The sequence below is a fragment of the Lutra lutra genome, chromosome 4 (assembly GCF_902655055.1).
Source record: "Lutra lutra chromosome 4, mLutLut1.2, whole genome shotgun sequence".
Lineage (NCBI taxonomy): Eukaryota > Metazoa > Chordata > Mammalia > Carnivora > Mustelidae > Lutra > Lutra lutra.
In genome coordinates, this window is record NC_062281.1 from 99,519,573 (window position 1) to 99,541,518 (window position 21,946).

The 21,946-nt window shown below is 37.4% G+C and overlaps 1 protein-coding gene across 4 annotated transcripts in view; it reads right to left on the reverse strand.

The window, feature by feature from the left end:
* The window catches only part of HIPK1 (homeodomain interacting protein kinase 1), a 52,870-nt gene that overhangs the window by 9,378 nt on the left and 21,546 nt on the right, over positions 1–21,946 (reverse strand). For 2 of the 4 annotated variants that reach the window (XM_047724533.1, XM_047724536.1), the window contains exons 4-13: positions 13,891–14,010; positions 12,990–13,076; positions 12,120–12,304; positions 11,646–11,808; positions 10,277–10,502; positions 6,276–6,397; positions 5,260–5,394; positions 2,508–2,650; positions 1,914–2,096; positions 639–845 (exon numbers count right to left, since the gene is read on the reverse strand). In XM_047724533.1, the coding sequence (XP_047580489.1) occupies positions 639–845; positions 1,914–2,096; positions 2,508–2,650; positions 5,260–5,394; positions 6,276–6,397; positions 10,277–10,502; positions 11,646–11,808; positions 12,120–12,304; positions 12,990–13,076; positions 13,891–14,010 (1,571 nt within the window). The remainder of the gene's footprint in view (positions 1–638; positions 846–1,913; positions 2,097–2,507; positions 2,651–5,259; positions 5,395–6,275; positions 6,398–10,276; positions 10,503–11,645; positions 11,809–12,119; positions 12,305–12,989; positions 13,077–13,890; positions 14,011–21,946) is intronic. The other 2 variants (XM_047724535.1, XM_047724534.1) reach the window with 2 other exon arrangements.

Consider the following 21,946-nt stretch of genomic DNA (forward strand, 5'->3'; position numbering starts at 1 on the left):
CCAATAAAGCACACGACACAGAACAATTGAAGCAACTGACTATGTTCCCACTAAGAGAGGTGTATGTAACAGTTCTTCGAGGTATACACTCTCTCTTGGTTAACTGCCCAGTTAAGAACTTGGATTAAGGTGCTAAAATAAGAGGAAATTATCTGGTACTGACATTCCTCAACTTTCAGACCACAAAGCAGAAGGAGAAAGAAAGTAGCCCTCCTTCAAGTTGCACCTCTTCCAAAGTGGCCTTTGTAGATTAAGAATTTACAAATAACCTCCTATCTATTGACTTTTCCAGTTAACTGTTGTTTATGTGCTCTGCTATGGCATCTATTTTCAGACCTTAAAGGTCCTTAAAGGCAGGGAATCATGTCCATGGTATAATGTGCATTCCAAGCCAAAGCAGCTAAATATTAAGCAACTTAATATTCCCCTTCCAGCTAATGTATCTGAAAAGACGGATTTAACATGATGCTCAGTCATGGAAACTGGAGTGTTCTGACTCATGCATCCAAGGCCACACTTCCAAAATACCAATTTTTAGTCCTTCCTTTCATAGCCCAAACTGGACCACTTGTCTGAAACCAAGAGTCTAAGACTAAGGGTAGGAGCCACTGGGTCAGGGAGCCATTCACCTATCTTACCTATTGGGCTTATACTTGTTGTCCTCTTCCTCATCGGTGTCACTGCGGATGGTGATGACACTCACAGGAGGGCTGGGAGTATCTGGAATGATGATGGGCTGATGCTGATCTGGGACAGGGACTAGGGAATTGTAAGAAGATGTGGTACGGAGAGGACTGCTCCCAACAAGAGAATAGACTTGGGAAGGCAGAACATCCAGAGAAGACCTGTAGAAAAAGGCCACAAGAAACACCGTTCAGTCCCTGCCCCCCCAAATTATCCACCTTTTCCCCAGAACTCTTTCCAACTTGTTCTCTGACTCCTTTTCACCTAATCATTAATTCAGTACACTTGATTATAGAAGTTCCAATAAAAACTAAACAAACTACTCTAAAAGAGGGTTTCCATCAGGGCCAAGAACCCTAAAATACAATGTAAATTTTATTTTTGTATGCCCGTTATTCCATAGTTAAATTTCCCAATGTAACATGGACAGAAAAATAAAAACATTGGCATAAAAGAGGGCCTCCAAAGGGGCACGTGCACCCGAATGTTTATAGCAGCAATGTCCACAATAGCCAAACTATGGAAAGAACCTAGATGTCCATCAACTGATGAATGGATAAAGAAGATGTGGTATATATATACAATGGAATACTATGCAGCCATCAAAAGAAATGAAATCTTGCCATTTGCGATGATGTGGATGGAACTAGAGGGTATTATGCTGAGTGAAATAAGTCAATCGGAGAAAGACAACTATCATATGATCTCCCTGAAATGAGGAAGTGGAGAGGCAACATGGGGGGCTTGGGGGGTAGGAAAAGAATAAATGAAACAAGACGGGATCGGGAGGGAGACAAACCATAAGTGACTCTTAATGTCACAAAACAAACTGAGGGGGGTTAGGGGGAGGGGGGTAGGGAGAGGGCGGTGGGGTTATAGACACTGGGGAAGGTATGTGCTATGGTGAGTGCTGTGAAGTGTGTAAACCTGGTGATTCACAGACCTGTGCCCCTGGGGCTAATAGTACATTATATGTTTATTAAAAAAAAAAAAGTCATATAAAAAGGAAAAAAAAAGAGGGCCTGGATTCAAAGTGGCAGCAGTGAGAAAGGATGTGCATAAGGAGGACACACCTGGTATGCATGCCCAAGTGAAAAGGTTATCTCTTCCTCAATTTGGCAGCTACTCGCTGCTTCTCACCAGAAAGATCTCTACCACAGCCCTTTAAATGCTGGCGACATCTCTCTCAAAAATGGCACTTTTAACTACCAACTCTAACAAAGACTTACTTAGAAGAGACTGGAGCAGATTGCTTATTCTTCTTAGAAGGGAGAGAACTGGATTGTGGTTGTCTGACAACATGGGCAACACCAACATTCAGGGGCTGAGCAGTGGCCAGCGTCACGTGGTTAGTCAGCAAGGAGGGCTGCTGCATGATAGTGCTGTACTGGTTGCCATGAGAGTGGGCATTCCTGCACCAACAGAAAGACACAGAGAAGACTGAATGCCTAAACCACTGGGAAATTAGGTCCAGATAGGTATTAAAAGCAATTAAGACAACCAAATAGAGCTGCATTTTATTTTTTAAATTGGGCACCTGGATGACAAAGCCTTGGTTTTCATTGCATGGTTTCTAAATGCATAAGACTTTCAATCTGAAGTAAATGATTCCTGATCTCAGAACCTGTGTTTTCCTATATTCCAAGTTTCTCATTACTCCATCTCCTAGCCCGAAAAGGGTTCTTTTCTTAAAGAATCTGAAACAGAGATACATCTCTCCTTTCCTTTATTTTCTTCCTAGGAGTCTGACCAAATCATTAAGCACTCCTACCCTAAGGGATCTGCCCTTGCAGATCTCCCAGAGAGGAACACAGGGTACTTGCCTCCAGTCTGTGAGCTGCTGGCCACTGCCCATGGCCTCTGGAATCACTGCTGTGGGCTGGACAGAGTTGTGCAGAGCTACCCCAGGCAACTGTTGCCAAGTTGAAGGCAGGAGAATTTGTTGGGTTCCTCCAGGCCAAGCCTGCTGTAAGGAAACACACACAAAAAAGATCCAGACTTGACTCATTCTTGGCTTTTTCTTTTGTTTTTTAGATGAAAGAAAAATTCAATATTGTAAAAGAAGTTGCTTGTAGATTGTTAACTTGCAGAGATCAAAAAAGAAAAGTCAGAGGGGTCAAGGTTACAAGTCTTATGAATAGGGAAAGAGAAGATACTGCTTTCTCTGGGCCACCTCTGTAACATGACCACCAGGGTATTAAAGAAAAGAAGATCCCTGTGGTTAAGAGTTTCTCTATTATACTGTGGAGTCAAAGAGTCTGAAAAGTTCAGAGGTAAGCTCTGGTTAAATGATGGAATATCATTTTTGCAAGGATTCTAAAAATACACCTAGAAAGAGTTAAGACAGCTCCCTTGAGATTAAAAATAGGAATTTTAAAATTTAAGTGCCAATCAGTTAAGACATCAGGTCAATTCAACCCATAAAACAAAGAGGAGAATTATGCCTTTTTAAAAGGGCAGAACTTCGAACATGAAGCCAGATGTGAATGACCAAAGGCCAAAATCCTTTGGCAAACAAGCATATGCCAGAAACAGAAAGCCAACTTCATCGTATACAGCCATATGAGAGAATTAAATAAAGCAGTAAGTAAAATATTTCCAAAATAGATGCAGGGAGCACCATATTTTGTTTTTAATAGTTACCTAAAAAATACTGTTTAACATATCATTTATAAAAATATACTTCAACATAAAAACTAATCACTACAAGAAAATACATCATTTCTGGTTTTTAACAAGCACTTGCAATAGACAGCAACAAATATGTTTTCTGAACTTCTTACAGAAATTCTGGCATTTTCTTAAAAAATGGGAACAGATTTGAAAGTTTCCTTTTTAAACTTTAAAATTCCACAGTACAATCACCTACAATGCTAGGGTACATATGGTTCTTTCTTAAATTTCAAACTGCAAGGCCATCAACACACTGTTTTAAAAATATTTCTGCAAGTAACAGATCCACTTGTTACAAATACCGGTTCCAAACAAGAAGCCTTCAAAGCAGAGAAACTGCAAACACGTCTGCTACCATAAGCAGAATTTAAAACAAAATAAAACAAAACAAAAAATAAGAGAAGTATGTTAAGTCACACCATGCGTCTTTCCATAAGCCAACACCTGCACAAGACAAAGCATGTAGTTTAATACAGAGCAAGAAATAACATTCCAACGTGAGGCAGAAATCTGGCGTTCCAAGCGACGAACTGTTTTGACAGAGGAAGAACAAAAATATGCAAAGCTTAGCAAATGACTAGTGCAAACTTAAGAGAAGCAGCAAAGGAAAGTATCAACTAACATTCTCAAAACTATAGGTGAGCAAGTTAGAACCAGTGGCCTGGATCAATCAAATTGGAAATATATCTGACTCCCTTGCACTCATGATATAATTAATCTGGAGGTGACAAAGGCTTTTAAACTAAAAACCAAACAAATTCCAACAACCAAAGTATGTTTCTGGAAGTGTTTACACTCACATAGAGTCCTTGAGAAACAACAAAGGAAATTTAAAAGCCCCTTCACAAAAGATGCAGATAATCAGTATTCAGTAGTATCAATAAGATTTTCAAATGCTTACCTAGCTTTAAATTTCAAATAATGAAATGCTGGATGTCCAATAAACAATTCTAACTCCCCCGAATAAACCAAAATACATCAAAAGACCACTCTGAAGGGTACAAATCCTGAAATACACCTTGAGGTCCTACTCATTTTTCCTATCTCTAAGCCCCATACTACTGCATTTGCTGCTGCATTTAGTGACTTTTCCCCAGGACTTTTAGTCACAAAGGTATTGTATTAGCATAAGGGTTTTCAGCCATATTTTCATCTCTATATAAAGACCTCTTTGTAAAGTCATTAATTTCTCCATAAACCCCTAAAAATGAGTTTATATTTAATCTCAACCAACAAATGAAATATGACCTAAAAAAATTCTACAGGGAATATCTTTAAATGGAAGATAGCAGCTGCCACTGAACATGAGTGGCAAAGAGAGTTATCTTCATACGTTCATAGAAGAAAAGTTAACATCAACTGATAAAGCAATAAATTAGGAGCATCTTAAACATTTCTACACACACAAAAATTTTAGAAGCTTAAAATAGCAAATAAAGAAGGAAGCTAACTTGCCAAGGAGTTCAAATTTTGGCCATCCGGATACCTGCAGCAAAGCCAAACTAAAGGCCATTTCCTTTATTCTCAAGGATCAGAGGGTAAAAGAGCAAAAAACAGATACAGTGTTGAAGCTCTTCTGAGGCTACACCAAGAGCTTTTATCACACTAGGCTGGCAAAGAAGAATAAAGGGATCTGGTTCCTTACAGAGCCACTCTGAATATCAGAATCAAACACTGCTTCAGCAAATGTTGGGGAAGAAAACAATGAGACATTAAAGATGTAGCAAGAACACAGCCACAAGATGGCACATGCTTCCATGCCCTCTGCAAAGACTAAGTTAAATTTTTTTTTTTTTTAATGAGAAAACCAGAAGAAAACAAAACAAAAACAAGCAGGAAAAAATAAAAAAGAAAGAAACCAAAGAAACTCCGTTAGTAACACAATCAAGTGAGGGGAATTACCAGTACAGCGGCAGTCTGTTCAACCAGCGCCGGCCGGCCGGCTGCGCAGCTCAGAGTAAAGGGCACCGCATACTGCGGTGCGATGGTGGCTACTTGAGGGTGGAGAGTTGCTACCATTAGTGGTGTACAGCTTCCCTGCAACGTAGATCAGGCAGGTGAGTGAAACAGACACGGAGGCAGGTTATCTGGATTCAGAAGGGCTCTCATTCCCCCCAAGATATTACCAACAAGCAGTCATTTCGTATCACCTAAATGCACGTACAAACACAACTTGCCCCTTCAACTCTGCACAGCATCAGCCTACTAGGTCAAATGTCAAGGGCCTAAAGCAATCAAGTACAGGAATCCTTCTTGGGCCAGATTCAGAGGATCGGTTCTATAAAACTCAGGTAACAAAGGCATGTATTAATAATTCCTCTTCTTCCTACTCCCAAGAGAAGAGTTTTTGGACTTCCAAATTTCTTCTGTGTCATGGGACACAAATATTTACACACAGAATTGAAAATACAGTATCTGTTGCTTATGTAAGTCTTTCATGATGTTCTTGCCCATCTTAGTTGCATGTCCCATGGCAGGTAGAAAATTCTAAGGCTTCCTATAGCTTAAACACACAGAGTGAAGGAATGTAACACTTGAAGAGGCATCCTGATCTGATGCAGCCTCTCTGCCATGATGTCATTCTCAAAGAGTGAGCAAAGGGGCCGCTGAAGGGAACAAAAGGGCAACACTTTATCTTTAGAATCAAAATGTTACTCCATGTGTATAAAAAATTAACTACATCCCACAAAGTCGGAGTGAATTTACTCAAAACACAGTTTCTCAGGGTCAGGGTATTTATCCCTATAAGTCTAAGGAAGACACTGTCAGAGTTGCAATAGCGTTAGGAATAAGGAATCATTCCTCTAGAGCTGTCTCCTTTTAAGTCCACTGAATCAAAACCAAGAAAGATCTGACAGTCAAAGCAAATACCATCCTCGAGGACAAACACTGAGTGTCCGAGCTGCCATGGCTGTTACCTGCGTCAGCACTCCCGATTGGATCTGCAGCGGCTGCGCGGCCGGCGCCTGGGGTACAATCGGCACGGCGTTATCCATCCTCACAGGGAATCCAGAGTGTTTTGTTGTTGCTTGTAGTCCAGCTGCAGAAAACACCACCACTGTTAAAGTGCTGGGCGAGGTCTGCGCTTTGTTTGGGGCTTTCTTGTTTTTAGCTTTTCTGTTCAAATAATCCACCACCCAGGTTAGTACTAAACATGTAAAACAAAGGAGTTTCATAGAAGTCTAGGCGGCTAAGAAAAGGGAGACTGGTTTGGCTCTTTCAGGTTAAATTCATGGGAAGATGTTTGATACAAAAAGGGATGGTTTAAGGGAATTACAAAAAATTTTTTTTTGTCCTACAACACTTAAAACTAACACCCATCCCATTCCCATTAACAGCACATGCAAAAGCAAACAAACAAAAAAATCTACACTTATTAGGTTACATTCACCTTTTAATCCATTTGGGGGAAAAATTTGGATTTTTTACATGTAATCTATTAAAAGTGAAGACAAAATAATTCTTAACTTTTGGTTAGTTATGACTCTAAGTTAAGAAAAAAATTATCATTATTTATCATCTAAGTTACCCTTTGAGAATATTTTAAGATGTTTTACCCTACTCCTCAAAAAATTCACAAATTAGTTATACATTCTATCTTTAACTAGTATATGAACTGAAGAAATTATAACCCAGGATAAAAATATTTAAAAAGTAGATCCTTGGGTTTACAGAAACACTTTTTTTCTACTTATTTTAGGAATCTGCCTTTGCCTTTGACAGCTTTCTAATAAGGCTCTTTTACAACTAATGCATAGCTAAGAAAATCAAGAATTTTTGTTGCCTTGCTCTGGGCACAAATGCTGAATGAATGTTTCCTCCAAACGGGAATTTCTTATTCTGGGGAAAAGAGGGGCTCAGGACAGTTCTCCCTTTAGCCAAGAGTTGAAAAGAGAGACTTCAAAGCTTTCTTTTAAACCTGCCCTATCAAAACTGTCAATGTGGAGAATTTAAGTTTCTATTATCCACTAATAGAAGTTTCTCTAATTCACTAATGCCTACGTTTGGTGAAGTGGGAACACTTAAATTATTTATATATCTATATTAAATTTATTAAATTTATTATTAAATTTAATTAATTAAAAACTATATTAAATCTAGATATTTATATATCTAATTAAAATAATTAGAATACTTCTTCAGTGACACTTTCTAAGCTACCAACGACTAATTTCTCTTAATATTACTATAGAGACACCAAATAAGCATAACTCCTAAACTCTAATACTGTGGTTTTCAGCAAGCCTTCCAATTTTCCATTTCAGTGATTTACAAGTATTTTAGCAGTAAGATGTCACACTGGAAAACACAATCCAGAAATACACAAAGTAAGTAAGAGAGACTAGTAAGATTAGAATTAAAACACCAGAATAACTTTTTTAAAAAGTGCTACTTATATAAAAATAAAAGGTAACAAATCCAGATATCCAGATTAGAAAAAAAATCTGCCAGCTGTTCTTCATAAGGCAATGCTATCTAGTAAGATAGCTAAGCAACATCAAAATTCTTGTCTAAATTCCCAGGACATATGGCCAACTACAAGACAACATTACTGTGATAGCCTCCTAGAAATGGGCAGGAGCAAAGGGCAAAGGCAGGCAAAATTTAGGAAGAAATGTTCATGAAGTTCACCTATAAGTTTCAGGATAATGAAGTAAAAGGGGACAAAATTACAAAATAATAGTCATCACTGAGCAAAATGTGTACCTATTTTGGTCAACTGGAATAGTACAGAAAGTAATATTTAGAGTACTAACCTAAAAATGCAACTAAATAACCATCAGATTGCTTTCATAATTTAGGTTAAACCACAGCAGTTAAACTAGCTTCAAACTTGCTTCTTCAGGAAACTACAAGTGAAAACCAAGAACTAACAAAAGGCAACACTTTTGGAAGGTTCTCCCTGAACCCTGAACTAAGAAATTACTCAAGTTTTGGTTTTTGTTTTGTTTTGTTTTTGTTGAATACAACCCATTAAATAAAAAACCATGGAAGCATAGAAAGAACTATTTAATTGATGAGGGTCAATTTTCCTCTAAGTATAGTAACTTGCAAAAAAGCAGATAGTGAAAGAAAAAGAGGCAACCTGGAATACAGGACTGCTAGGAAAAAACCAGCATATGGCTGGGCTGGCAAACCAAATGACAACCTTTACAGCTGAGTTTAAATGCTAAGAGGAGGTACAGCATATTTCAAAACCCCACTGCCTAGGTTCAAGTCCCAGTTCTAACACTAACTAGTTATTAAGACTTTGGGCAGATGAAAGAATCAGGTTCAATTTTCTCATCTTTAATGGGACATATTGACATTAGGCATAATGACATTACCTACTTCCTAGGATTGTCTGCTGAGGATGAATTAATACAAGTACAAACAGAACATTATCTGGCGTGTAGTAATACTTATCAGCTATTTTCATCCTTATTACCTTAACTTAAAAACTCCCTTTTGTTTGGAAATTTTGTAATTTGCTCTAGCTCCTCAGGTTATTTGGACTTCCTAAATAGAAAAAAATTTCCAAAACTTATACTTACCTAGTTATAGCAAAAGGAGTTACACCACTTTTCCCCTCTATATCTAGTCTACATTTTTTTTTTATTAAGGGAACCAAAAAGTTCTGCCTCGTCTCATAAATACCATCTGAGAAGCAGCAGAAGACTTCAGAGGCTCATATCTGAAAACTGTTCCTGTGAGACTCACTTTGGAAAAGGTGAAGGGGAGGAGGGTGGCTAGTTTGCTAATTTCAGTAGAAAAATCACTCAACATATGACAACCCAAAGTATAGAATTTACTATCATGTAGTATACCAGAAAATTATTTGGAAGTTAGGCTAAATTTGCATTTACGGGTTTGGAATCTGCTCCTCCGCTCTCCCTGTGGTTTCTCCCTGGTTTACATCGCTATCACTCTCCTGTCCTCCCGGTAATCTCTCAGTCTCCCCTAGCCCCTCTTTTCCTTCTGCTTGCTCCGACTCTGTCAGAAACCAAACAAACAAGAGAGTCACAGTCAATAAGTAACTGAAGTTAAAAGATAAAAATGCTACCTGCTTCTACTATGACAAGACTGAATCCTGGTTTATTACCACGGAGTACAGTCAATGACTTTCTGTTGGGAAAGTCAAGTGTGCTATCAGAAAATATCCTTAAATAATTGAACCTTTTAATTGGCTCACCATATCAATAAACACATTTCCCATATTTCAGAAAAAAAGGAACTGGATGGAATGAATTACAGAACAACAACGTAAAAAATGAGGAAGGATGGGAATGTGAAACTTTAAATCTTATTGCAATGCATGGGGTCAGAGCCTTCAGCTATTCTGTTCCTCTGTTGATAGGAGTTTGCAGGAACAGTATGATTCATAAGCTGAAGCAGATAATCTAAACGTACTCCCCACAAGTACCTCAGCTTGTAGAATTTTTCAGTTCAATAAATAATAATCTTTATTTCTGAACGTAACTCATGAGGTTACATATTCCTAAGCATAATTTCTACATTTTAGGATAAAATTACCTTTTATATGAAATGTTAATTTTATTTAGTAATTGAATGATAAAGTAAGTAAGATTCAATATAGAATTTCTGTTTACAACAAATTTCTTCAAGCTTAGTATTTCTGCATATTGAGAGATATATTCTTAAACAAGATATAGGACACTGGCACAAGGTCTCAGTGGGCAAGAAATTGGTATCACAGCAGTTCAAATACAAAAAGTTAATTGAACTCCCATAATGTGTCAGACAGTATCAAAATTAAATAAATAACCAATGTAAAAAGGGTAAATCTTCATATTCAGAGACAGAGTTTAAACTTGTCAGAGATCAAAACTGAACAACTAGATACCTACTAAGGGACTGCCTAAAGCAAGATCTGTGGGTCTGATATGATACTATTCGATACAGGAGTTTCCCCACTTACTCTGAAAAGCAGGTGGACATACTATAAATGTTTGTTGGAACGGATCTGTCTGAGTGCAAATTTGGGTGGTTCCAGGCTGCAAGGACACGCCCTGCTGGGCAACTCCAGGAACTGGTGCTGCAGACGACGGATACAAAGCCGACTGGTAGTTTAGCAATGAGACATCTGAATTAGCCAGGGAAAGAGTAGCAGCTGCTGCAGTAGAACTGGAAGCTAGAACACTGGCCTAAAAACAAAAGGATAATAGTTGTATATGGACATAAAGCAGAAATAACAGTATTTTTACACATGTAGAATCTAGCCAGAAAAACTTAAAATTTTAAAATGTAGTATTAACTGTCCCTGAAATAACTCTCTGCTTAGGAAATTTTCCCAGTCTCTAAATTTAAGGCATACTATAAGGCTGAATAGGAAAACACAGAATCAAAAGCAGTCCTATACTAAGGACAGCCTCAGATAAACCCTTATCTCTTCTCTCTGTACAAAAAGTTGCTGGATGTGAGGTACCACCAAATCTCATTTTAAAAGTAGACCTAGCTAAGGGGCGCCTGGGCGGCTCAGTGGGTTAAAGCCTCTGCCTTCGGCTCGGATCATGATCCCAGGGTTCTGGGATCGAGCCCCGAGTCGGGCTCTCTGCTCAGCGGGGAGCCTGCTTCCTCCTCTCTCTCTCTCTGCCTGCCTCTCTGCCTACTGTGATCTCTGTCTGTCAAATAAATAAATAAAATCTTTAAAAAAAAAAAAAAAAAAGTAGACCTAGCTAAGAAATGAGGAAGCTCACATCTTCAATAACAAATATAAATATCACTGTTTGGCAAACAAATGCAAAATCACTCTTAAAGTTAATTATTGGAAACCCCAAACTGAACTCATAGAAACACTGAGTAGACTGGCAGTTGCCAGGGACAGGGCAGCAGGTGGGAGAGAAAGTGGGTGGAGGAAATCAAAGGTAAACTGTAAACCTGCAGTTACAAGATGAATGAGTTCTGAGGATCTAATGTACAGTAGAGAAAAAAATTACTGGAAATACCCTTCAACACATGTAATGAGAAATATAAAATCTTTCTAACAGAAAGTCAGTGGCTAAAGTCAGTACAACTAACAGCAGTAAGTAGTACAATAGCTATGGTCCACTTATGAAACTAGGTGAAAACTATAAGGACCTGGATTAGGCCTTTGTATTTAGTTTTCGGCGACACATTACTGGTAAGTGTCATGTCCACCTGGTCTTCCATCACTTTCGCCATGCAGGAAATTCGTTCAGAAATAACAAGATCACCAAAGCAAAGACTGGTTTCTTTATCTCAACATGTACTCTTAACTAGTTCCTTCCCCTTTTAGGTTCGAATTTCCAAAATCATTTACTGAATACCTGATTGTGCACTGTATTAAGCTGGTTGCTGAAGCTCATGGTTAGATTTGTGCTTGTATTTGGGGCAACGTGAGTAGTGAAGGGACTCTTGATCTGACTCACTGTATCATACATGTGAACCCTCCGCTTGCAGATCTCCATGTTCTGAAAACAGGACTTAACACTGAAAAGAAAGATTAAAGATTCAGTAAAATGTATGCTAAGATTTAAAAAGATAACAAAAACTCAAGATGAATACGGATCAAAATTTTAACCCAAGTATATTTAGATAAAATGAATCAAGAGTTTTTATAACCGTAAAGAGAAAAAACAGACATCTTATTTTTAATCTCATGATTTTTCAATGAGAAAGGAAAGCATCAGTGAGCCAAATATGCAAACACCAAGGCCGCTGCTCACGTGATCGCTCTGTTTAACTGTAAGATGGTAACAACACAGGACCACATCATGGTAAGTGCCCCAGACCATACTCACTGATTGCTATGTGGAAAATCCAGAAGGTGGGTCATTGTCACAAACTGATGGTTAAGAGTTTTCAGAGGAGTAATTCTCTTATCTGCATCAATTGTTAGCATTTTTTTTAACAGATCAATATATTCTCTTCGATCCGCCTTCTCTGCCAACATATCTGTTCCCTCCAAGTCTGTGGACATATTTACCTTACGGGAAAAATTTAGAAATATCACACTTCATCATTTAACCTTTAATGTTGATACTAAGCATATACATAATACATAGATAGATCAATAAACAGATAGAGATCTCAAGAGAAAAACCTGAGGAAATTCATTTTATTACAGAAAAATAATTTTCACAAGTGGAAACTCTTCTTACACTAAATAAAATCTTCAATTTGGTAGAGTGTGTTGGTAGAATAAAGCTGAATGAATCTTTTCATTCAAAATTTGGACAAACAAATGAAAGCAATTATTATACTTAAAAATTCCCATTATTGAAAAGATTAAATGACATAATAAATATGAAATGTTTAAACAGAATTTGGAACACAATATGCACTCAACTAATGTTAGCTCTTATGTATTTATTTAGCAGAGAAAATGGACAGTAAAGAAATCTTCAAAAACAGTATTTCAAAATACTGACAGGCAAAAAGATTAGTTAAGCAAAAGCAAGGGAGAACACGTAATTCTAAAAGTATCTTGGTTAGGATTCAAATGTTCTTTTAATACATGGCAGAATATTAATGAACTTTTATCTCTAAAAAATGAAAATGTACTAGAAGATAACAGATTGAATCTATCTTTAATATAATTAATCAATGGAAGTATGTCTCTGATTAAGAGATATGGAAATATTTGGCTTCCTGAAACTTTCTATACTCACCTGAGCCATGTCATCTAAACAATTAAAAATGTACTTTCGAGCTTCTTTTGATTTGATTCCAGTCTCCAATTCATGTTCTTCCGGTGTCTATAAAATACAGATTAAAAAAAAAAATTCCATCTGTACGTTATTTTCACATTTTGTTCAAATTAAAGCCAAAATACAAAGAAACAGGAGTCGTCACCTTGCCAATCAGAGATGGCAAACATGAAAGTAATTTACAGCCGGAAAATCTTCTAGCGTATGAATGGGACCTGGATATCTGACTACTCTTTTAATACCGCTAAATTAAATGTGGAAACAATGATGTAGCACAGTTCCTGAAGGATGTCATGTAAGAAGATCATTACCATATTTCTCTTAAAGCTACTTTCAAAGGAAATGATATTTCAAATCCTAACTATTAAACAGGCTCAGGGACAGAGATTCACAAAGTTACTCAAATTAGTTTGAGATCTCTCAAGTTAAAGGAGTAGATTCAGAAGTAAAAAGCAGGCATTTATTTCATGAAAATATATAAGGCCTTAACATGGTGAGTTAGAAAATTATGTTGTTTTCGCATATTTACTCAGAATTCTCTAAAAAACAGTCATAACTAAGTTATTCTCGTTCTTCCTGTGATTTAATGGTGAACACTGTTTTTCATACCCTCTTCTCAGCTGCTGGTTCAAATATACAAAACAACCTCAGACAACTGAAAGGTGTTTAGTTTATTTATTTGTTTTTAAGTTAAGGATCAGGTCAAATGGGTACAATGAGATAATTTTTCTAAGTACTTCTTCCTGCAAACATACATTGCCACCACCACCATCCCCTTTCCCGCCTCCACCTCAAGAATTTAATAACTAAAAAGCTGGGAGTAAGGAGTGCAGGAATGGGTAGTATAGTAGGGGAGACAGACCTTAAGCCTCCACAGCGGATACCCCAAATTAGGATCTCTGTTGAAAAACCTCGTTGTTTTTGTCCCAGCACTGAGAAGATATTCGGCGGGCAGGCCTTGTGTTTGTGAAATGTAACGAATCTGAAACATTAAAACATTGATTTGGAGTGGAAAGAGAAAATATTAAAAACTTCTACACTAAGACATCATTAGCTCTAGCCAAATCAATACAAATAAAACATATCTGTAAATACATACATATGCAAACCCACTCACAGGTGATTCCCAAATATTTATAGTTATTTCTGTGTTACTGTATCTGCCATTTACAAGGAAAACTCAGTTTTGAAAATTTTGTGTATAAACATTTTTGCTTTTCTGTAGACCTCTGATACAAGTTCAGAAAACTTCAGGTGATTTTTAGGACAGAACAGAATAATTTCCAACAAACTATCTCATGGATCACAAGGGTTTTTCCATTTCATTTGTTGATATATTTTCAAATTGAAAAGATCAGGAAAACATTTTTATAAGCTTCTTTCTTCCTTGGTTACTCTAGCTCCCTACTCTAAATTGCCATAGAGCTTCTCTCTCATACCATAAAATTAAATACTAATTCAGTTTCTCTATCCCTACATCACTAGGGGGCAGGCAGTGTGTTCATTCAACCAACATTTACTAAGTACCCACTATGAACTAACCTAACAGCTCTCAAAGTCTGGTCTGGGGAGCCTTGGGGGTCCCCAAGATCCTTTCAGGGAGTCACAAACCAAAACTATTTTTAAAATAATACTCAGAAGTTATCTGCCTTTTTCATTTCCTTATGGGTATACAATAGAGATTTCCAGAGAGGATGTGTGATGATGTCATTGCTCTGATGGCTAACGAAATATGTGCTTGTATACAGTTGTGTTTTAAAAATTTTCCAGTTTTATTGTTCAACATTTGTTTGCTTCCACAATTCCAAAGACCCAAGAAAGCAACAGAAGAGATGATTTGCTTTTCTCTCCACTACTGAGAGTGATAAAAGAGGTAATTTTTTTTTAACCACCTTTTCCATATTTGAATGGCTGTATTTAAGATAAAATTAGAGAGAAACTTGTAAGCCAGGAAATAAATCTTACTTCCCATCTCTCCCCCTAAAAACTTTTTTTAAGTTATTTTTTATTTTATTATTTTCTAAAAGATTTTATTTATTTCTTTATTTACTTACTTATTTTTTTTTTTGAGAGCGAGAGTGTGTGTTTAAGCCAGAGTAGGGGTAGAGGACAAACGGGGAGAGACAGAATCTCAAGCAGATGCTGTGCTAAATGTGGAGCCTGAAGCAGGGCTCTATCTCATGACCCCTAGATGACGACCTGAGCCAAAATCAGGAGTCCCATGCTTAACCGACAACTACCCAGGTAGCTTCTAATTAGAAGTTTTCTAATGCAGTATATACTAACAGATATAATCTATACAGACAGACTTCTTTGGGATCCTCACCAATTTTTTAACAGTGTAAAGCAGAGGTCAGCAAACTATGGCCTATAGGCCAAATCTGGCCTGCTTTCATGAGACAATTTCAGGTAACACCAGGATATCACTCTTGAATCTGTGGGAGCTACGTAATGGAAGCCAATATAGCATTAACAAAATAGAAAAAAAAATTCTAATGTAGAGAAGAACATTTTTTTAAAAAGATTTTATTTTTATTTATTTATTTGACAGAGAAAGATCACAAGTAGGCAGAGAGGCAGGCAGAGAGAGAGGGGGAAGCAGGCTCCCTACTGAGCAGAGAGCCTGATACAGGCCTGGATCCTGGGATCATGACCTGAGCTGAAGGCAGAGGCTTAGCCCACTGAGCCACCCAGGTTCCCCTAGATAAGCATATTTTAAATATGAATTTCTTTTGCGTACAAAAATGGTGAAATATTTTTTAAAATCCAGAATAAAATTTGTGCAATAAAATACTACTCAGACATTTAAAACAATAGAAGAAGGGCAACTGGGTGGCTCTGACAGTTAGGCACTGGACTCTTGATTTTGGCTCAGGTCATGATCTCAGGGTCTTGAGATCGAGTCCTAGGTCAGGACTAGATGCACTAGGCATAGAGCCTGCTTAAGATTCTCTCTTCCTATCTCTCTGCCCACTCTCATGCTCACACTCTCAAAATAAGTAAAATAAATAAATGACAGAAGTTTAATTCTTGACACATAAAGATATTTCACAGTATACCAAGTAGAAAAACAAGATTACAAATTAAATAATCTCACTTTAAAAAAAATTACATTTCACTGATTCTAAGAGGCATATTTTTTCACACTAACATCTTTGAAATCAAGATATGTCTCACAACTGATAACTGTCATGATTTAACTGGCAGCATTCTTTCTTACAGGTACGGAAAAATGGTGTATCTTTCAGTCAGTAGTGTCTTAAATATGACCAGTATATATGCTCCTCTATATCCCTAAGTTTATCATGTGGAATAGAACTATATATAGCACATATATTCATTCATTCTTTTAGGAAGTGCTTATTGAGCGAGGCACTGGTGATTTTAAAAATAGATATGGTTCCTGCTCTCATAAACCCTGCAGTCAAGTGAGGGAGACAGACACTGAATATTCAAACTGAATTGGCATTCTGAAAAAAAGAAACAAGCTTCTATAAAAATGCATAGCAAAGGAACCCAAGCTAGACTGGGGACTGGTAAGGAAAAGCTCCTTGAGAAAGCAACGCCTGAGCTAATAAATGAGTAGGCACTGACTAGATGAAATGAATGGGTGGTACAGAAGCATTCCAGACTATGAGAACAGTACGTACAAGGGGCCTTTGCTGGAAGGATGCATATTCTTAACCAGTGCTGAAATGATGCCAATAGTGCTAGAGCACTTTTCAAAAAGCAAGAAGAAATGGTACAAGATCAAACAGAGGGAAAGAGAAAGGGGAAGGACAACCTATGTAGGGGCTCAGAGGCCATATTAAGAATTTAGCCCTTCATTCCAAAAGTATTTTAAAAACCACTGAAGAACAGGGAAGTGGCATGATCAATTTGTGTTTTGTAAAAATCACTCTGTAAAAAAACTGGAGATCTATGTATATAATTGGAGATTATGTATATAATTTATATATTATGTAGAAAAGTATCATATAGTTATTTACTTAGTGTCTGTTTCCCATTACCAAACTATAGCCTCCATGAGGGAAAGTATAATGTTTTATGCAGCACTATATCCCCACTGTCTAAGGTAGGTACTCAATAAGTACATGATGAAAATTAACAAATTATACACATAAATAAATACAAAATATGCCAAATCATAAAGGGTCACCTCTGAAGGGTGAAACTACTAAAGGTTAAAAGTTTTATCTCTTGGTTTACTGCATCTTTTCTAATTTTTCTATAATGATGAACTTAAAGAATTAAAACATTTAAAAATTTTAATATTACAGAATGAGTTTCATTGTGAAAGTAGAATGGGAAGCTATCATCCAGATACTGCTTTTCACATAGCTTACAATACAGCAAAAACAAAAGTCCTGCATTTACGCAAAGAATTACTGTCATTTGTTATATTAAACAAAATGTTTTCAACAAATCCGAAGCTATTAACTAATATTTCAAGAATCACAAATACCTGCTATAATATCTGCTATAATATTCATGAAAAACCTTTAGCTGATATCATATTTAACAGTGAAATACTGAATTATTTTCCCCCTAAAATCTGGAACAAGACAAGGATTTCTGCTCTTCTATTCAACACTGTTACTATTGCTTTAATACAAAGCAATTAGGCAAGAAAAAAAAAAGGAATTCAAACTAGAAAGGAAGATGTAAAACCATTTTTTTTTGTAGATGACTTGATCTTATAGTTAGAAAACTGTAAGGATTCCATTAAAACAATGAGAACTAGAGTTCTATCAGAAAACTACTCGAGGGGGGCGCCTGGGTGGCTCAGTTGGTTAAGCAACTGCCTTTGGCTCAGGTCATGATCCCGGAGTCCCAGCATCGAGGGCCACATCGGGCTCCCTACTCAGCGAAGTGTCTGCTTCTCCCTCTGACCCTCTCCCTTCTCATTCTCTCTCTCTGCTCTCAAATTTAAAAAGAAGAAGAAGAAGGAGGAGGAGGAGGAGGAGGAGGAGAAAAGAAAACTACTAGAGGGGCACCAGGATGGCTAGTCAGTAGAGTATGCAACTCTTTATCATGAGTCCAAGTCCAATGAATTCAACCCCCACACTGGGTATACAGATTACTTAATAAAAATAATAAAATAAAAGAACCTTAAAAAAAAAAAAAGAAGAAAACTACTAGAAAAGAGTTCAACAAGTTTGAAGAATAAAAGATCAATTATAAAACTCATTGTATTTCTATACATTAGCAGTGAATAACCTGAAAATAAAATTAAGAAAATAATTCCATTTACCACATCAAAAAAACAAATAGAATACTTAGAAATAAATTTAATAAGAGAGATGTAAAACGTGTACTCTGAATATTACAAAATGTTGCTAAAGAAAACCTAAAAAATCTGGTCACATTTATGGGATCAGAAGACAATATTGTTAAGATGGTGATACCTCTCAGAGATTCAATGGACTTGACTTTTTAAACAAAACAACCAATAATTATTTTGTAGAAATTTAAAAAAAAAAAAACCTAAAATTCACATGGAATCTCAAGGTCCCCTGAATAGCCAAAACAATCTTGAAAAAGAAAAAAGTTAAGGGGTGCCTGGGTGGCTCAGTGGGTTAAACCTCTGCCTTCTGCTTAGGCCATGATCTCAGGGCATTGGCCTCTCTGCTCAGCAGGGAGCCTGCTTTCCCCCTCTCTCTCTGCCTGCCTATCTGCCTACTTGTGATCTCTCTCTCTCTCTCTGTTAAATAAATAAATAAAGTCTTTAAAAGAAAAAGAAAAGAAAAAGTTAGAGGACTCACACTTCCATGTTTCAAAACTGACCACAAAACTACAGTAATCAAAACAGTGTAATACTGGATAAACACAGATATATAGATCAATGGAACAGAGCTTAAGAGTCCACAAATAAATCACTGTTAGTTAGGGTCAATTGATTTTTTTTCTTTAAGATTTTATTTATTTGACAGACAGAGATCACAAGTAGGCAGAGAGGCAGGCAGAGAGAGAGGGGGGAAGCAGGCTCCCTGCTGAGCAGAGACCCCAATGCGGGGATCATGACCTGAGCCCAAGGCAGAGGCTTTAACCCACTGAGCCACCAGGCGCCCCTACGGTCAATTGATTTTTGATAAGGATGCAAAGAGGTAGGGAAAGAACAGTCTAACAGAAAATGGTGTTGGAAAAACTGAATATCCACATACAAAACAATGAAATTGAACCCTTGCTTTATTCTATATAGAAAAATCTACTTAAAATGGCTCAAAGACCTAAAGGCAAGAGATAAAACTATAAAATCTTAGAAGAAAACACAGGAGAAAAGCTTCATGACTTTGGATTTGGTAATAATTTCTTGGATATGATACCACAAGTACAAGCAGCAAAAGGAAAAGCAAACAAATTGGACTCCATCAAAATTAAAAACTTTTGGGGCGCCTGGGTGGCTCAGTGGGTTAAGCCGCTGCCTTCCGCTCAGGTCATGATCTCAGGGTCCTGGGATCGAGTCCCACATCGGGCTCTCTGCTCAGCAGGGAGCCTGCTTCCCTCTCTCTCTCTGCCTGCCTCTCTGTCTGCTTGTGATCTCTGTCTGTCAGATAAATAAATAAATAAAATCTTTTAAAAAAAAAATTAAAAACTTTTGTGCAAACAATGCTATCAACACAGTGAAAAGGCAACCCTAAGGAATCGGAGAGAGTTTTTGCAAATTATATATCTGATAAGGGATTAATACCCAGAATATATACAAACTCCTACAACTCAATAATAAACAACCCGGGGCGCCTGGGTGGCTCAGTGGGTTAAAGCCTCTGCCTTCGGCTCAGGTCATGGTCCCAGGGTCCTGGGATCCAGCCCCATGTCGGGCTCTCTGCTCCGCAGGGAGCCTGCTTCCTCCCCTCTCTCTCTGCCTGACTCTCTGCCTACTTGTGATCTCTTTTTCTGTCAAATAAATAAATAAAATCTTTAAAAGTAATAATAATAATAATAATAAACAACCCAATTCAAAAATGGGCAATCGACTTGAGTAGACTTTTCTAAAGATTGATTGACTGATTGATTTTTAGGGTGCTGTTGGGGAGAGATTCCTGAGTGCAGTGGGGGGAAGAGGAGAGGGAGAGGGAGAATCTCAAGCAGATTCCTCACTGAGCACAGACCCTGACTTGGGCTTTATCTAATGACCTAAAGATCATGACCTGAGCCAAAATCAAAAGTTGGACGCTCAACTGACTGAGCCACTCATGCACACCTTGAGTAGACTTCTCTAAAGAAGATATACAGATATTGGGACGCCTGGGTGGCTCAGTGGGTTAAGCCGCTGCCTTCCGCTCAGGTCATGATCTCAGGGTCCTGGGATCGAGTCCCACATCGGGCTCCTTGTTTGGCGGGGAGCCTGCTTCTCCCTCTGCCTCTGCCTGCCATTCTGTCTGCCTGTGCTCGCTCGCTCTCCTCTCTGACAAATAAATAAAATCTTTAAAAAAAAAAAAACAAAAAACAAGAAGATATACAGATATCTAGTAAGCACATAATGCTCAACATCACTAGTTGTTAGAGAAATGGAAATCAAAATCACAATGAGATTATCACTTCACATGCATAAGGATGGCTGCTATTTTTTAAAAAAAGAAAGAAAATAACTAGTGTTGGCAAGGATATAGAGAAATTGGAACTCTTGTGTATTGCTGGTAGGAATGTAAAATGATGTGACCACTGTGAAAAAGTTTGTTTAAACATAAAATTACGATATGACCCAACAATTCTACTTCTAGCTATATACCCCCAAAAATTTAAAACAGGAACTTAAACACTTGTATGTCAATGTTCATAGCACCATTTTTCACAATAGCCAAAAGATGGTAACTCAGTGTCCATCAACACATGAATGGACAAACAAAATGTGGTATACTTATATACAATGCAACATTATTCAGCCATAAAAAGTAATGACGTTCTGATAACAGGCTACAGCATGGATGAAAAACATGTTAAGTAAAAGAAGTCCATCTCAGAAAACCACACATGGTATGCGATAAATATGATCAACTACAATAGGCGACTCTATAGAGACAGAAAGTAGATTAGTGGTTGCCAGGGGGGTGGGGGAAGCAGAGGTTAGGGGAGAAAGGGCATTGACAGCTAATTAAGTATAGGGTTTCATTACAGAGGGATAAAAATGTTCTAAAACTGACCATGGTTATGGTTTACAGCCCTGTGAATGTGCTAAAAATCAGGGAGTTGTACACTTTAAATGGCTGAACTATATGGTATATGAATTATATCTCAATTAAGTTGTTTTAAAGAAACTTAACTATAAGAATAGAAATCCTGCAATAGAAATCTTTTTGTATAACCAGAGATGCACCAAGATAACCCATCCCCATCCTGCTCTACAAAAGCAGTATCCTATTTATTCAGCATGGGAAAAACGACTTCCTCCTACCACCCACAGTTTCACATCTATGCACTAGGCAAAAATTCTCTCAAAACTATCAGATCATTTCTTTATTTAAAAACAAAACAAAACAAAACAGTTGTACCTTAGCTTCTAAACCTTATTTCATTTGGCTCTACTTCCTAGGAAAATTACAGTACCAATCTGTTTACAAAGGTTGAAGGTTGGCCTAGGAATGGCACTTGTTCGGAGGCTGTAACTGCTCAGAACAAGTTTCTTAATTGGGAATCATGAATCCCCTAAATTTGAACTCAAAATACTGTACATAAATTTTTCTAAGAATATCCATACACCTATCTTTCATCAGATTCCCATAAGGGTCTAAGACCCAAAAAGGAGAATCAATGGCTTAGTTCAACCAACTGTGTTTTTGCATCATTTATCTCCCTCACACTTTGTCACTGTAAAGTAAGAAAGCTGGCTTCTCTCTCACAAGGTAGAAGAATTACAAAGCTCAAGGTAACCAGTTACTTATCACATGAGCAACTCATTTTTTGTTTCAATCAAAGAC